This window comes from Phaeoacremonium minimum (assembly GCF_000392275.1).
Source record: "Phaeoacremonium minimum UCRPA7 unplaced genomic scaffold PA7_03_scaffold_527, whole genome shotgun sequence".
NCBI classification, from domain to species: Eukaryota; Fungi; Ascomycota; class Sordariomycetes; order Togniniales; family Togniniaceae; genus Phaeoacremonium; species Phaeoacremonium minimum.
Genome location: NW_006921429.1, coordinates 37,510 through 53,104, shown reverse-complemented (window position 1 = coordinate 53,104; position 15,595 = coordinate 37,510). Strand labels below are relative to the sequence as shown.

At 55.5% G+C, this 15,595-nt stretch overlaps 5 protein-coding genes across 5 annotated transcripts; 2 read left to right on the top strand and 3 right to left on the bottom strand.

The window, feature by feature from the left end:
- Nucleotides 1–3,369: 3,369 nt before the first annotated feature.
- UCRPA7_7442 (hypothetical protein) lies at nt 3,370–3,678 on the bottom strand (the record flags this gene model as incomplete). Its single annotated transcript, XM_007919973.1, has 1 exon — nt 3,370–3,678. The coding sequence occupies one exon, from the start codon at nt 3,676–3,678 to the stop codon at nt 3,370–3,372; it is 309 nt and encodes a 102-aa protein (XP_007918164.1).
- A 1,184-nt stretch (nt 3,679–4,862) lies between these two features.
- Nucleotides 4,863–5,807, top strand: UCRPA7_7441 (hypothetical protein; the record flags this gene model as incomplete). Its single annotated transcript, XM_007919972.1, has 1 exon — nt 4,863–5,807. The coding sequence occupies one exon, from the start codon at nt 4,863–4,865 to the stop codon at nt 5,805–5,807; it is 945 nt and encodes a 314-aa protein (XP_007918163.1).
- Nucleotides 5,808–6,971: 1,164 nt separating this feature from the next.
- Nucleotides 6,972–7,658, top strand: UCRPA7_7440 (putative duf636 domain protein; the record flags this gene model as incomplete). Its single annotated transcript, XM_007919971.1, has 1 exon — nt 6,972–7,658. One exon carries the CDS (start codon nt 6,972–6,974, stop codon nt 7,656–7,658), a length of 687 nt encoding a protein of 228 aa, XP_007918162.1.
- A 3,128-nt stretch (nt 7,659–10,786) lies between these two features.
- UCRPA7_7439 (putative coiled-coil domain-containing protein) lies at nt 10,787–11,601 on the bottom strand (the record flags this gene model as incomplete). Its single annotated transcript, XM_007919970.1, has 2 exons — nt 10,787–11,310; nt 11,457–11,601. The coding sequence occupies 2 exons, from the start codon at nt 11,599–11,601 to the stop codon at nt 10,787–10,789; spliced, it is 669 nt and encodes a 222-aa protein (XP_007918161.1).
- An 884-nt stretch (nt 11,602–12,485) lies between these two features.
- Nucleotides 12,486–15,042, bottom strand: UCRPA7_7438 (putative histone-lysine n-methyltransferase protein; the record flags this gene model as incomplete). Its single annotated transcript, XM_007919969.1, has 3 exons — nt 12,486–13,415; nt 13,469–13,851; nt 13,905–15,042. 3 exons carry the CDS (start codon nt 15,040–15,042, stop codon nt 12,486–12,488), a joined length of 2,451 nt encoding a protein of 816 aa, XP_007918160.1.
- Nucleotides 15,043–15,595: the final 553 nt, after the last annotated feature.

The window sequence follows — 15,595 nt, the reverse complement described above, 5'->3', positions numbered from 1 at the left end:
TCCCGCCACCCCCTCCGCAGGCTCAGCAGACCTCTCGGCCGCCCGATAGAGCTTTCCGCGCCAGCACAGGCTCTGTCCCAGCGCCAGCCCAAGCTCCGGCCGTTGCGCGCCGCGACAGCCAGCCAGAGCTAGTCTCGCCCGTCTCCGAGACCTTTTCGCGCTCGACACCCGCGCCCACCTCCACAGCCGTTGCCGCCCCTCCTCAACCCCAAAATCAGTCTCAATCTCAATCGCAGCCTGGGGAGCAATTGGATCGGGCCCAGGAACACCAGCATTTCCAAAACGCCTCCAACCTCCACGTCCCGCGCCCAATCAGTAAGCAGCAACCCTCTTGGGACCCCTTCACCGGAACGCCTCTCGTCGAAGAGGAAGGCTTTGATTTAGACGATCCTACGCCCAAGGGTCCTGGTGCACCGCTGGGCAGTAGTAGCCATCCCGGTGCCTCCGCCGTCGCCGTTGCTTCGTCGGCCCCGGCTCGCACCTCCGTCCATTCCATCATCGCCGCCGACGATGCAAAGAACGTGAAAACTGACGATCGCTCTGACGATTGGGTTGTAGTTTCCTCCCAGCCCAGACTTTCTTCATCCCCTGCCCAAGGCCGCACGGTACCCCCAGAGCACGAGCCTCGCCCCCGACAGTCGCAGCCTCGTGGTGTGGGACATAGTATGCCGCCTTCTCAAGGTCCCGTGACTTCAGCCAACATTTCTGGCCAGACTGGTCAGCCTCAAGCTGATCCCAACTCATCGCCGCACCGCCAATCGTCCTTCGTTGGCCTGCCGCCTATCCGTCGAAGCTCGACTTTTGGCATGTCATTGACCAAGGCCACTGAAGAGTCTTCAATTAATCAAGGCGATCGCAGCGGGTCTCCGGCTGCCAATCCCCCAAGTGCTTCCAATATGTCTCAGGTAGCCATGAATCCCCAGCAATCAATGTCGCCGCCACCAGGGCAGCCTATGCAAGGCGGCTATTATATGGTGCAGGGCCAACCAGGTATGCAGCAAAGCCTTGCGGGCGCGGCCGGCGGCGTCTATTACCAGCACCCGGGCATGCAACAACATCCTCAGGGCCCTTTCGCGATGAACATGCCTCCGCAAAATGCACAAATAGCCCAGCGCGGGATGCCAGGCCCGTCAATGAACAATGCCGGCCCGGGTCAGCAACAGCAGTTCCGCCCAGGACCTCAGTTCATGCAGCCGCAACCGGGCATGATGCCTCCTAATATGATGGCCAATGGCAACCCCATCCAGAGATTCCCACCTCAAGGGCCTTGGAAACTAGAGGAATCACATCTATCAGAGCCCCTGCAATCTGCTAGGCATCGTGCTTCTCCGAGCAATGCCTCTGCTTCTCCATCTGGCGATCAAGCCAACTATAGCTTCGACAAGGAGACCGGCGGACCCATTGCACCCATGAATTCCGCATCTCCCCCTCCTAACCAGCCTCCAGTTGGCCAAGGACCAGCAGAGGCCGCACCGCCCGCCAATGTATCTCGCTTTGGCCCTGGTCAGCAGCCTCGACAGCAGTTTCAACAGGGTGGTCAACCTCCTCAATCAAATTTCCAGCAGCCTGCGCCTCAATTTGTGCAACAGCAAAACAATATGTTAGGGCGCACGCAGACGAATGAGTTTCAGCCACCTCAGGCTCAGGATGAGAACGAAAATAAGAGAAATTCAGGCATATTCTCAGGCCTGCGTGACAGGCTTGGTGGTAACACTCGCGAGCGACGAGACTCACTGAGCGGGCCCCGGTTCCAGGGCGCTGCAGTTACTGGTGATGGTGTCTCTGAGGCGAGTATCCCCACGGACGATGGTCAAGATCGGAAGAAGCGACAGTCGACGCTGTTCAGCCTGCGTGGTCCAGCACCTGGCGCGGAAAACATACCGCCTCCGAGCCGGCAAGGTACCAGCGGTGCTTCAACTGGAGGGTTCGACCAGCAAGGACAGCCTCTGGAGAAGAAACGTACCTTCTTCAGCAAACCCAGTGGACTTGGAGGCCCTTCATTACAAGCATCTCAAAGCCGGCCAGAGTTGTCCAGGGCCTCAACATCTGATAGTTCCATCCCGGCAGGTGCTGGTGGTGATGCACAGCCTAAGAAGCGATTCTCGGCATTGAAAGGCTCTGCATTGAAGGGCATGTTCAAGACTGGAGCGCACCAGGAACATGGTCAGCAGCAACAGGGACCACCCGCTACGGCCCACTCAATGCAATCCTCCATGCAAGGCCAACCACCTCCGCAAGGCTTTGCCCCTCCTACGCAAGCCGGCATCAATGGCCCGCCTCAGATGAGCGGAGCCGCCGGTGGTCCGCCACAGACGCGACCTTTCACCGCGGACACCCAAGGACAAAGGCCGTCACAACAAGGTCCTCCTCAGGTGAGCTTCCAGGCTCCGGAACCTGAGCGTGGTCGTAGAACTTCGGGAGGTGGCTTCCTATCTGGTATTCTTGGGAAGAGATCAGACTCGAAGTCAAGGGATCCAAGACTTCAACAAGGTCAGATGCCGCCTGCCCAGTATCAAGGTCAGCAAATGATGCAGCCAGGGCAGCAGGGTCAGTACCAGCTCCAGCAATTCCCCATGAGGCCAGTTGGCCCTCAAGGACAGCCTATCGGACCTCAGGGACAAATGGGACAGCCTCAATTCCTCGTACAGCCAGGTGGCCGAGGGGCTCCTCTCACACCGCAACAGATGCATATGATGATGATGCAGCAACAAGGTCAAATACCAAATCAGCAACGGCTCATGACGCCCCAGCAGCCCTCTCCTGGCGTGTCCCCGATCACGCAGGCTGGTAGCCCATTAAATCAAAACCCAGTCATTGGTGTCAATGCTCAGCGACCCGGAATGCCACAACAACAGCTCTCGCAAACGTCTGTCCAACCTGACCAGGCTCAAGAACGACCACTGCAGCCAGAGCCTGCCCAGCAAGCTCAGCCTACGCCACAAGTGCAAAACGATGGAGCTCAGGCCTCCGGAGAACAAGCATCTCGGTTGAGCCCAGGGTCTCAGAATGCCGCTCCGCAAATCTCTACTGAACAGGCAGCTCCTTCTCCGGCAGGACAACCTATTCAGTCTGATTTGCCGGTCAATGATCAAAGACAACCTCAGCTAGTATCTCAGCCAGCCCTTGGTGGCCCAGTCGCTCAAAACCGTGGTTCACAGTCCTCCCAAAGCACAACGCCACAGCCGTCTCTTCAAGCCCCAGCTCGCAAGCCGGTTGGATCCTCTGCCGCACCCAATGCTGTCAAACAGCCAACACAGCAAGGTCCTGCTCAAGTCAATCCCCAGACAGATCAGAGATCGTCGGTGGCTTCCTCTGGTCAGCAGAGCCCGCATATTGGATCACAAGGGTCGCCTCAGCTCAGGAGAGTTTCTACTCCTTCCGGGGCTCAAAACCTCCAGCCTGGTACACAGATGCAGCCAGCAGCTCCTGGGGCGCAACCTTCCAACCTGTCTGCCCAGTCAACACCATCTGCCTCTCCTGCTCCCCAACCAGGACAACAGGCTCCTCCACCAGCAACTTCTCCTCAGCCTGGCATGCTCCAGGGACCTCCAGGCCCACAACAGTTCCAGCAAGGTCCTCCTGGACAGCCGCAATTCCAGCAGCCTGGAGGCCCGATCGGTCCTGGCATGCAACAGCAGCAGCAACAAGGTCAGGGACCATGGATCGTGTCTCGAGCATCAACGCAAGTTTCAAACATCTCAGGTCCTTCACAAGCTGGTCAGCAGTTCATGCAGAGACCGCCTCAAAACATGCAGATGATGGGCGCACCTCCCGAGCAGGAACAACAGAGCACATTCTCGAAGCTTCTGAACAAGGGCAAGTCCTTTGGTCAACCAAGTCAAGGCGCTGGGCCTCAGCAGCAGAGGCCTGAGAAGCAAGAGAAGGCTGGCAAGGGTTTGTTCAGCGCTTTCAAGAGATCTTCTAAGCAACCTGAGCCAGCACACCAGGCACCTCCGGGTGGGCCGCAGTATCCGCCAGGACAGGGCCCTCAGCGCATGCAGCAACCACCGCCTCAGATGATGCAGCAAATGCAGCGCCCTCCTAATGGGCTGCAGCAGCCACAACCCCAGGTGCCTGGTCAGCAGATGCGTCCTGGCCCTTACGTCCAGTACCAGAACCAGAGACAGTCGCCTCCAAAGCCTCAAGGTCCAACTCAGGTGCCGGGAGCTTCCCCGCAACAGCCCACCGGTTTCCCTCAGCAAGGGCCTGGACAGTTCCAGCAGGGTCAACAATTCCAGCAAGGTCAGCAGTTCCAGCAGGGCCAGCAGTTCGCTCAGCAACGCCCGCCTATGGCTCAACCTCCACCAGGCGCTGGCGGCCCACCTCGACCAATGAACCAGCGGCAACCGTCTAACCAACGCCCTGCCGAACCTCAGTATGCTCAGGTGCCGATTCCTGCTGGCTACGCCCCTGTCCACGGTGAGGGCATGTTGGTTCCGTCTCCATACAATATTGGTAGAGCTCCCAGCTATGGGCAGTACCCCAGTCCTCCGTTAGCTCAGCAAGGCTATCAACAGGAGCCGCAATGGGGACCGCCTGGTCATATGCAGCGCCAAGTCTCACCCGGTATTCCTCAGGGGCAACAACCTCAGGGCCTGCCGCAGCAAGTTCAGCCTACCATGCCAGTTCCAGAGCAAGCGCAGGCGAGTCCACAACCTCAGCAAATCCAAAATCAGGCAGTGGCCCAACCGCTCAGCAGCTCTCCACAACCTGGAGCTTTGGCTCCCACCCCGCAAGCCACGCCAGGTCTCTCTCCAGTGTCGTCGTCGTCTCCGGGTCATCATACTCAGATAGCCACGATTTCCCCTGACAGCCAAGGACAACGACCTCAACCTGATCGTATCACCACGGACGCAAGTCAGATGAATGTTATTTCACAGCCAATTCTTCAGCATCCTGGCTCGCCGCAGAACTATCCCTTGCCAGAGTCGTCGACGTTCTCTCCGGTGAACACAGCAGCTGGCAACTTGCCAAACCCTCCGCTTCCGCAGAACTTTGCTGTCATTACGCAAGAACCTGAACATGGCGCTGTGGACCAGAATGCGGGCTTGACAGTTCAACGTCAAGTGAGCGCTGTCAGCCAGGTGTCGTCGCTCCACCCCTCTCCTCCGCAACAGCAGGAACACACTATCGCCAATGTAATTAGCGGTGGTATCAATACCCTGCCAAGCCAGTCATCGCCACATGCATCGTCTCCTAGCCCCCAAATCACTCCCGACCGAAATGTCAGCCCTGAGCCGCCTGCTCCACAGTCACCTGTGAACCTGAACGTCAATATCCAGGCGGCAAACAATGTTCAGGAGGAGAACATTTACGATGCTACTCCGCGCAACTCGGTTCCGCCTCCTTCGCGCCAGCAGCAGCCTGCGGATGTAGTCATTGAGTCTCCATCAGCAGAGCCGGCGTCCAAGTTTGCGGGACGGCCTCAAGATCACGCCGACACCAGATCGACCATATCTGCCAGGTCGGATGAGCGGCCAAAGGATCTTGTCATTGAAACCGCCCCTCCTGTGAGCGAAAATACGGCAAACGGCCACCACGACAGGCCCGAAAGGCCTGCGAATGGTAACGGGAAACCGGTTCAGTCCTCAGCAGACATCTTTGAAGAGATGAAGCGGAAGCAGCTGTTGAGGGAGCAGGAGGAGAAGATTCCTGTCAATCCGACTGAGCCTGACATGCATGCTGCACTGGCTGCCGCCGCGAAGAAGAAGGACGAGGATGACGTCCCGCAAATGAGTGCCACAAGCTACCCTGGACAAGAGTGGAATCCGTATGGCGGCGCGGAGTACGAAGACTGGAATGACTGAACTAACAAAGGGTGATGTTTTCCCATGAATCTTCAGAAACAGGATCTACGGACGGTTGGAATCTTGGATCTATCAACATTTATTTCCTTTCTCATCTATGTTTGCATGTACAATTTTGGATAACGCCAGAATACTGGCAGAAAAGAGGACCTCATTTTTTTGTTGTGTAGAATGTCGTTTTCATTTCTCGTTTGGATACCTGGTAGGCTTTGGCCGACTGAGTTTCTCGTTCCATAGTTGATATCATATAGCCAGCCACATACCCACTTACCGTGTTTGATATAGCAGTAGAAGTCGAATAGGTGGTCGATAAAAATAATAGTACTATTACCAGGGCGTCTAGAACTGCTTTCCTGTCAAATCTCACCTGCATACGTGTGATGGCTGCTCTTCACGGACGAGTCAACTCACGATCTTCGGTCCGGGTCGGTCCGGAGTTTGTCGGGCGTGTGCATCGATCTGGAGGTGGCTGCGGGATGACGGGCCTAGGGGCATGTTAGATGCTTTCCCCGCCCCGCCATTCACTTACACCCAAACCCAGACGAGCTGGTCGTAGGAGGTGCGACAATCCGCGAACGATTAGGTTCGCCCGCGGATACTTAATCAGGCCGTATTACCATCAGAGCTGCTTCTCAATTATGTGAAGCCCTCCTCTTCCCGCTGTCTGAGTTGCAATACTCTCTATCTCTACACCAATTCGCACTCGCACAAATGGCATCCGCATCTGAGAAGTATTCAATCACCTGCCTCTGCGGCGCTGCTCACCAGGACGTCGATGGGATTGTCAGCTCGTCTGGCCAAGATGGCCCAGACGTCATCAAGTTGTGTCACTGCGATGATTGTCGACATTCTACGGGGCTTCTGTGTGCCTCGTACGTACGGATTGCGGAACCATCGTCTCTCACCGGCTTGGCTGCTCACATCTCAGGAGTAGCTGGAGGGGAAAAGATAACACGCTATTTCTGTCGTACGTGCGGTTGTCATGTCTTCAGGTGTACGGAGAAGGACGGCGATAAGGGGACTTGGGAGGTTGCCACGGGTGTCATCGCCGCAGCCGAGGGAGATAGGGGTGGGCAGAGCTCAGGGCTTCCGAAGACGGAGCATGTTCATGTCGAGGATACGAAAGATGGAGGTCTGGCACCATGGATGGGAGCTGGAGACCACATGAAATCCGATCCCAATCCAAGCGAGATTTCAACCCCAGCCGCTGGGGATGATGTCCTCCCAGCAGAGTGCCACTGCGGCAACGTCAAGTTCCACCTCACCCGTCCCAACGAGGCGAGCACGCACCCGCGCTCGCAGTTCCCAGACCTCATGATCGCCTACCACGAAGGCTCGCCCATCACCCCCAACCCGGACAACGTCAAGTGGTGGCTGCGCGCCGGCAGCACGAAATACCTCGCCGGCACCTGCACGTGCCGGTCGTGCCGACTGATCTCGGGCTTCGAGGTGCAGACGTGGACGTTCGTGCCGCGGCCCAACATCCTCTTCCACGTCTCGTCCGGGCACGCGGACGCGGAGGGCACCGTGCCGCTCGACTTCGGCACGCTGCCGCGCGGCATCCTGCAGGGCTACGAGTCCTCGCCGGGCGTGCTGCGCGAGTTCTGCCCCGTGTGCGGCGCCACCGTCTTCTGGCACGACAAGTGGCGGCCGGACGTGATCGACGTGAGCGTTGGCCTGCTGCGCGCGGAGAGTGGTGCCAGGGCAGAGGGCTGGTTGGACTGGTGGAAGGGGAGGGTGAGTTTTGTCGAGGATGCGGAGCTGGATAGGAAAGGCTGGCCTGCGAGATGGGCGGTCGATCTGGCCCAGGGGCTAGAGGAAGGGTTGAAGAAGGAGGATAAGAAGGAGTGAGGGTGGACTTAGGAGTATCTGAGGAGTTTGGCACAAGGCTTTTGAGAGTGCTGGCAGACACTGTGGGAGTTTGAGTCAGTGTGATCACCACACTTCAACGGCTTCATGATGGCGAACTATTCTTTTTGACTTGGTGTTATTGTAACATCATGGAACTCTTTCGAAAGTGGCATTGTGCTTTCTTCCGTCACTGAGCTCATATCTCTGGGAGCATAGTATACTTCTAATCCAACTTCGTAGCACTATTTGCTGATAACACCAGATCAGTTGGAAGCCGACTTATATGACGACAAGACATGAACAAGCAATTTCAGTCAGCCATACGTAATAAATGTGAAGCCCTATCCAGTCTATGAATCTCTAAATCGAGCGAATTGAGACATCGATCAATACTCCAGCATCCCAACGTCAGCCGCGATAGCCTTCGTGAGAAAGTTAGCTTTGCCCAGCTACAGTGTAGATACAGAAAGAGGTTGCAACCACGTAGGTTCCTTCGAGATCGAGAGCCGGCTGGCATCTAGTTGGCTCGAGTAACGAGTGCCACATGGCCATGGCACGGCTACCGTCGGCCACCCAACAGCCTCGTGACTGCAAGGCAGGCGTATCTCGATACCATCTTCAAATCATGTTTCCTTGGGTCCTGAGCAGCATAGCATTCGGCAGCATGCGGATGTAAGGGCTAGGCATCGTGGCGTAGACCATTGGCACATGAAAAAGGATGTCATCATCAACGGCATCGAGAATGCAGCGCCTACGATGGCCGCTATCGCGGATGCAGCGCATGGGCTTTGTTAAGCGATTGGCGAGCATTGAACCTGTTCACTCAGAGGCATCGGCAAAAGCAAGGCTGACCGAGGTCCTTGTTTGGAATCGCCGGTACGGCTCTTATAAAAGGACGCCTGGAAGTGGTGATAGTAATGACGCCTCCGAAGCGGTGTACAGCTACCCGTCCGCCTCTTTAGAACTACACCATTACTTGATTCCGTTTCTTCACTCAGCAATATTCGAGCATATATCAGGAGGGGGAAAAAAGGTTGGATCTCACAACATGTAGAGTATCTATATAGAAATTCTCTTCTCGAGCAGATTCCACGATAAGCCCCCACGGTCTGCGCGGGATGAGGTGTGTCGTCTTGGCAGGGCTGTCGTGAGAAACATCTGCATAGAAGAGACATAACGGGACACCCCCACCCCTGTCCATGTCTTCACCTTGCTTGCGTCCGGTTGCCGGAGATGTGCGCTCTTGATTCACCGTTTCCAAGGAGCCTTACGAGCCCAAGCCCTAATATGTAGTTGGTCTGACTGCACAGGAGCTATGGCGGCGAAATTGCCGCTCGCCTTCTCGCATACCGTCTTGTCAAATCCCAGCTGAAACTTGTGGCAGCAGGACGCCGTTTATGGCTAGTCCTGCTCTAAATTATTGTAGGACTTGATCCTGGAACCATTAGCCCCTTTGTCAAGTTGTTCAACTAGGGGAACCACGTATTGAAGAGACTTATGCCTTGTGATATCCTGTATTTCGTAAGTAGACCAGCTGGTCGAGAATGAGTGACGGAACTTGGAGCTACAATGACGACCAGAGTCATGGCCAAACACAAGGTTAGCTTGATCGGCTTTCCTTTTCACCACAACCGATTGTGTGCTCATGAATCCCTACAGACAGGAGGAGTATGTACTCTGATAGTGAACCATTCAGCTCAGAGGCTGCTGGAAGGCCAGACCATGGATCGCCTAACGCACAGTCGCCATCCCCGGTAGAAAATGCTTCACAGAGACAAGATAGGACGCAGTGGTATTGGAGCCCGGAGCACCGGGACTACATCCAATACAGAGGTCTGTGCAGTGGTGCCACGCGTGAGGCGAGCCAGCAATCGGCAAGGCGGCTGACTTCCGAGTTTCAGGCAACGAACTCCTTCTTTACCGAGAGTATCAGCGGTCTGGTTATACCACCGATACCAAATCATCTGAATCGGCCGAGCCACCCAAGGCTGAAGACTATTATCGCGGCGGTTCATCAACTTCACGGACGAGCTATGGAGAGTTCACAACAGGCCAGGCGCCACGGCAAAGTAGGCCTGACTTTGGAACTTTCGGACGCGACCTAGAGGCAAGATTCCACGCATTGCGAAGTCCCTCGCAAAGTGAAGCAGCATACGGCGAGTCAAGGTCTACGATACTTGACTCTACTTCATTGACCGTGTCCAGGCTGGCGAGAAGTTTTGATGCTCCTCCCGATTCCAGTCAGTTAACCCTACGCATCCTCATGTGTAGCATTGCTTCAGGAAGCTTCATGTTCATGACTAACAAGCAAAGGATTTCGAATGGTCGACAAGCCGAAGCGGTTCTTCTCCGTTGGCAGGATCTTCAAGGCGGTCTGGTTCGAGCCTGGCGGGCGCGACACGGTCTCTAGACGACCAGATTCGGAATACACCCAGGAATGTCGGCCATTCCACGGCGAGAGACCCTACGCGAGGTTCCGTTGGTTCATCGTTGTTCGCAAAAGACTACACCACTCGCTCTGTTTCTCAATCACCTCGTCCGGCGGGAAAGCATCAACTCAGACCGGTCGAGGCCGGTCTAAGGACTTCGTAGTCTTATACTCATCAAGCGTTGTCGAGCCGCCAGACCCGTCTCCAGAGGAGGGCATCGTGCGCAAGCCAATTGCTGTCATCATTGAAGATGGGCAACAGTTCATCTCGCCGTTTGCCAGACTCGATTGTGGGAGGATCTATACGGTGGAGGATAACTTGCAGGTTATGAAGATCGGCCGTGTGCTGCCAGAGTCGCTGCCGGACCTTGAAGCGTATTTTAGAGAGAGCGTCGAGTAGGCTGTTGGTATTAATGAGCAGGGTATTTAATTTGTCTTTGCAGTGCTTATCAATGATGTCAATTGTGGGTTATAGATGGCGATAGAGAGGCGTTCGAAGTCAATATACATACAGACATACACGTCAACGCCCATGATACTTGGCAAAATGAGGATGTATCGGTGGCATCCTCTTAGATATGACATCTGTTCCGCCACTGGTTTACATCAGTCGCAAGACATCACGATGAAGCAATACAGCAGACACAACATTTACACACCTCGTCACCAAGCGGAGGCATACACTGATGTATGGAGAGGCTTAAAAGTCTTGAATCCCTGTCTGTCCTTCTATCTTCCGTTCCCTCCTCCCACCGACACCACTCTCGTCCTTCTCCTGATCCCCTTTATCGGTCACCCACTCTGGGTCCTCGTCATCGAACCACGCCTCCTCTTGATCTTTCCTCTCTAGCACATCAAATTCATCGTTCTCGTCTACTTTTGCATACTCAAAGTCCTCATCCCCGCCATGAATGAACCGGTCTCGCAGAAACTCTTCCCATCGCTCCCTTGCTTCCGCTTTCGTTTCGGGCTGGGGTGCGAGATCCGCCTCGACGCCGAAAATGGTGTTCTGCTGTGGCCTCACTGCACTTCTGGCTGAGGCTTCTTGGCGGGAGGATTCTGACGGATCGCCGGGGACATATGTCTTGGCCATTGCCTCCAACCTGGCCTCCCCTCGGAGGAGTGAGCCCTCGAGGACTCGAGAATAGCCCTTTGCGCGCCCCTCTGCTTCCCTCTCTGCCGGTGTCTGGAATTGCCGGACGAGTGAATCATATAACAGGGGATCTGTCACGCTGTTAGATTTGAACTGCCATGAAATCCACAAACATAGGCGAAGCATCGCTGAGTGAGCTATTGCCATGTAGTGAGGAACAGCGCTCGCCGCACCCAATCAGATGGCAAGCCACGCGCAACTATGAAAACCCACCCACCTGCCAGCTCGTGCTCCGTGGACTTGAAGTAATCCGAGTGCCTCTCCAGATACTCTCGGCGCCGATTCCGCACGCGGATCTGCGCCGACTGGGCGGGCGACTTTGGGTGCCGCGGCCGAGGCTTGGAGAACCGGCCGGAACTCATCGGCGGCGAGCCAAAGTGTGACGCCATGGCGAAGCGGCGACGCTCGATGTATCACTGCGAACTTTGGTTCTCACTGTCAATACAATTGAAAACGAAGGTTTCATGTGACGTAGGCCGCGTTGGTATGACAGATATTTGTTTTGTAGAGATGAGAAATGATGTGCTAAGCATGTGGCGAATGAGAAAGTTGGCGATTACTGTAGAATAAATTATACTGAGGTCGGGACTAAGACCTCAACTCCAAAATCGATCGAACTGCGCAACAGCGTCCTCAGGTTCGTCTCTAATAATTCCCAGACGGCTTCGAGGCGGCATCATTCAGACTCCCTACGTCTAATCATTTCAAACACATCTCAAGTCTCGTCCTGATAGTCTTTGTCTTGCAACTGCCAGTATCTAAAGTTCACATCGCTCATTGTGTCAGCAATCGTCACTCGGCAACCTTTCTCGAACAAAAGCAACTCTCAAGAATATAATCATATTATCCCTCTCTCGCTGGGTGCTAGTCTCAAGGCAATGAACAGAGGACCCTTCATTTCTTGCCTTTTCGGTCCTCCAGCCTCTTGCTGCTGCTGCTGCCGCCGCCCCGTGCCCCCCAGATCGTCGAAGCTTTGCTTGGTAGATGCTAACGAGTTTAAAAATTGGCAAATCATGTTTCCCTTTCCTTTCGTCTTCCGTCTTCCCCTCCTCTCCTTTTTGCTTAATGTACATTTGCAGCACCCGTTTTCATCTTGGCAAGACGGGACGTTCGAAAAAAGAAGGGATACTTCTGCGATGTGCAATAAAATAAAAGAATACCAAAAAACGCCTCACTAGCATCTTTAAAGGCCACCAACGCCGTTTTTCAATGCACAGTCGTGCCTCCGTTTCCTTCGTCTCTGTCTCTACTCATCATCCACAAGCCTGATCTTGGCGGCGCGCGAGAGCTCCAGTCCCTTTCTAGGGGACTTGATGCTCTTGGGGGTCCTCTTGGTTATCTTCGACGAGGCGGGCGAGGTCAGGATGCTCTTGCGAGACTTGGTGCTCTTCAGGGACTGCGGAGAGCGCTTGCCCTTGCCGGGCTTGATGTTCTCGTCGTCGCTCTCGGGACGAGCCACAATCGTCAAGCTGGAGCTGCGGGATGCTGCTAGCTTCAGCTGCTTGGTACCGCTCTTGCTGTAGGTCTTGAGAGTGCTGGTACTGCTCGACTTTCTGATGGTTGCCTTGGCTGCTGGGGTCTTCGGGCCTAGGGCAGCTCGTGCATTAACAGAGATGCTAGAAGCGGTCTTCCTAACAACCGTCGCGGCTCCCTTTGCTGCTCCCTTGAGGCTCTTCAGACTGGCCGAAGATAGCGAGCGCTTGATTCCCGTGGCCGGCTTAATCTTGCGCTTCTTCGTGCTGTTGGTATCGGCCTCGTCCTCTCCTCCTGCAAGCAGCTCCTGCAGCTTGCGTTTTCCACCCTTGACCGTCGCCTTGGCAGTCGCCTTCAGAGTGGCCTTGACGCCCTTCTTCTTCGGGCTCTTCACTTCCTTGGGGGGCTTCGGCACCTTCACCTCCTTGGGCTTGGGGCCCAACACACCGCGGCAGTTGGCGCTGCCGCAGAGACATTTCTGCACGTTCTTTGCGGAGAAAGGATCAAAGTTGTAGTCGTACGTCAGCTCGTCGCCGGTCTGGATGGGGCGGGGCCCAGCAAAGAGAGCCATTCTCGGCTGTCCGCCAACAATCCACTTCTCCATGCGGCAGTTGGGGGAACAGGAGTGGTTCACAAATCTGGCAATGTTGCCAGTTGTTGCATCAATAATCATGTTCTGGTCAAAAGACATCAGGTAGTAGCACTAAGTGAAGAGTCAGTTGATGCGATTCGGCAATTCTCAAGTCTGTCACATACCTCGTTGTCCTTGTAAATCTCGTTCATACGGCGCTCACACTCCTCCTCGGTGATAATCTCTCCAGTGTACTCCATGATGATCTGGTTGGGCTCAAAGCATCTGTTGGTGCGCACACCGTAGCCTCGGTCAGAGGTCTTCAAAACCTCAACACCAACACGGAACCGCCCGCCTTTCTTGGTCCTCTCTTGAAGGTTTTGGAAAGCGCGGTTCTGGCAGTGCTCCTTGCCCACATTGCAGTTCGTGTCATCACACTCGTAGAGCATAATGCGATTCTGGCAGTCCTCTGCGCAGCCGTCCTCGCGCGTACAGACGCACTTGGACTGGTAGTCCTTGAAGTGATCAGTCTTCCGCCAGTACATTGCAGCATCTCCAATAAAGCGATCTGTAAAGTCAAGTCAGTGTGACGAGCACTAAAATAAGTCAAGGGTTGCATACTTCTTGTCATCTTTCGCCACTCGTCCGGCTTGGGCTGACCAGGCGGGAGAGGGTTGCAGATGTCGAAGGGCAACTTGAAGTCTCTGCCGTTGAGCAGAAGACGGAAGCCATTGTAGATGGGCATAGGTAGCGTCTTGTTGAGCTTGCCGCTGGGAAGCAGCTCCGGCAACTCTGCGAGCTTCTTCTTCTCCGCAATGGACAATCCCTTAGTAATGTCCAATGGCGCTTCTTGACCAGCGTACAATCCCTTCTCCAGGTACTTCTTTACGCGTCTCTGCTTTGGCCCCTTGACAACCTCCTCCTTCTTCTCAGGCTCGGGTTCTTCGGTGTCTTCCTTCTGAACCTTGCTCTTCTTGCGTGCTGGCGCCTCGTCTTCGACAATCTCATCGGGGTCGACGTATTTACCGTTACTCCACACCGTGTGCCTGATGGGCTTTGTGTCGATGTGCGCAAACTCATTGGTGTCCTGGAGTCTCTTCAGCTCGCGAGACATGCGATTCGCCTTCTCGAAGATCTTGCGGCCGCGTTTGCCCAGGGAAGAGACCTTCGTGGCAAGGGATTCGGCGGCCGCGCCGGCCGAACGCGTCGAGATGCGTCGGGGGGAGTCTCTGGCCTTTTTGGCCATGGCACGTGCTCCGCGGGGGGTGTTGGGTCCGCGGATCGACCATTGGAGGTCAAGAGCCTCGATGCCGTCGCGCAGGAGACGGTCGGTGCTGGAGTTGGGCGCGTCGCCGTTGCTGACGAGCGTGTCGCCCGAGATGGTGCGTCTCCGCTTGTCGCGGACTTCATCGCCCTTTGCGCGTCGTTTGCCGTGGCCGTCTGTGCCGCTCAGCCTGGAGATGTTGTAGACTGGGTGGGCGGCGCTCGTGCGGGCGCGACGTGCGCGTCCAGGGCTGGGGGTCTGTCGTGGCTCTGGCTCTGGCTCCGGGTCATCGAGGGCGACGGTGACGGAGGCCTCGATGGTCTCCTCGACGACGACGGCCGGGGCAATGTCGGGCTTGGGGGTATCCGAAGCCAGGCTGATGCTGTCTGCAACGGTTGTGGGCGGTGTCGAGCTCAGCGACGCGACATTGGAGGAAGAGTCTGTTGGGGGACCAGAGAAGCTAGACTCTGAGGGCAGGGCGGATAGATTGACCATCTTGTCGACTTCCATGATGAAGCAACGCGACAAGCAGGTGAAGTCAAGGCCAAGTGTGTAAGGAAGGGGAATCCGACGCGTTTTTCTTGTTGTCGGACGAATTGGGGGAGGTAATGGGGAGTGTCACAAACGCGCTGAGGGAGCGGCAGGGGTATTAAGCTCGGAGGAGCAGAGGGGCAAATCCCGCGAGGAATTACAACCACAAAGAACGAAGATGATGGATGTAATATAATCCGGCCTCAGAAAACGATGTGAAATAAGAGAAGAACCAGCATGCCAAAGACTTGCCGGCTGGGGAAGGGGGAATTGAGGGAGAGAGATGTCACGGGTGAAGTTGTTTCCCTTCCTTCATGTGTGGGGAGTTTACGTGAGAGGAGGGAAGCGAGGCGAGATGTGTGTGGTGTTTGGTGTGTGTGAGAGAGGGAGGAATTGGGTGTGGGAACAGACCAGGCTAGGTTAAGTTATTTATCGGGGAGGCTGGGCTGGGAATGGAGAGAGACGGCCACCCAGACAAGACACGCACACACACGCACACATACATACATACATACAT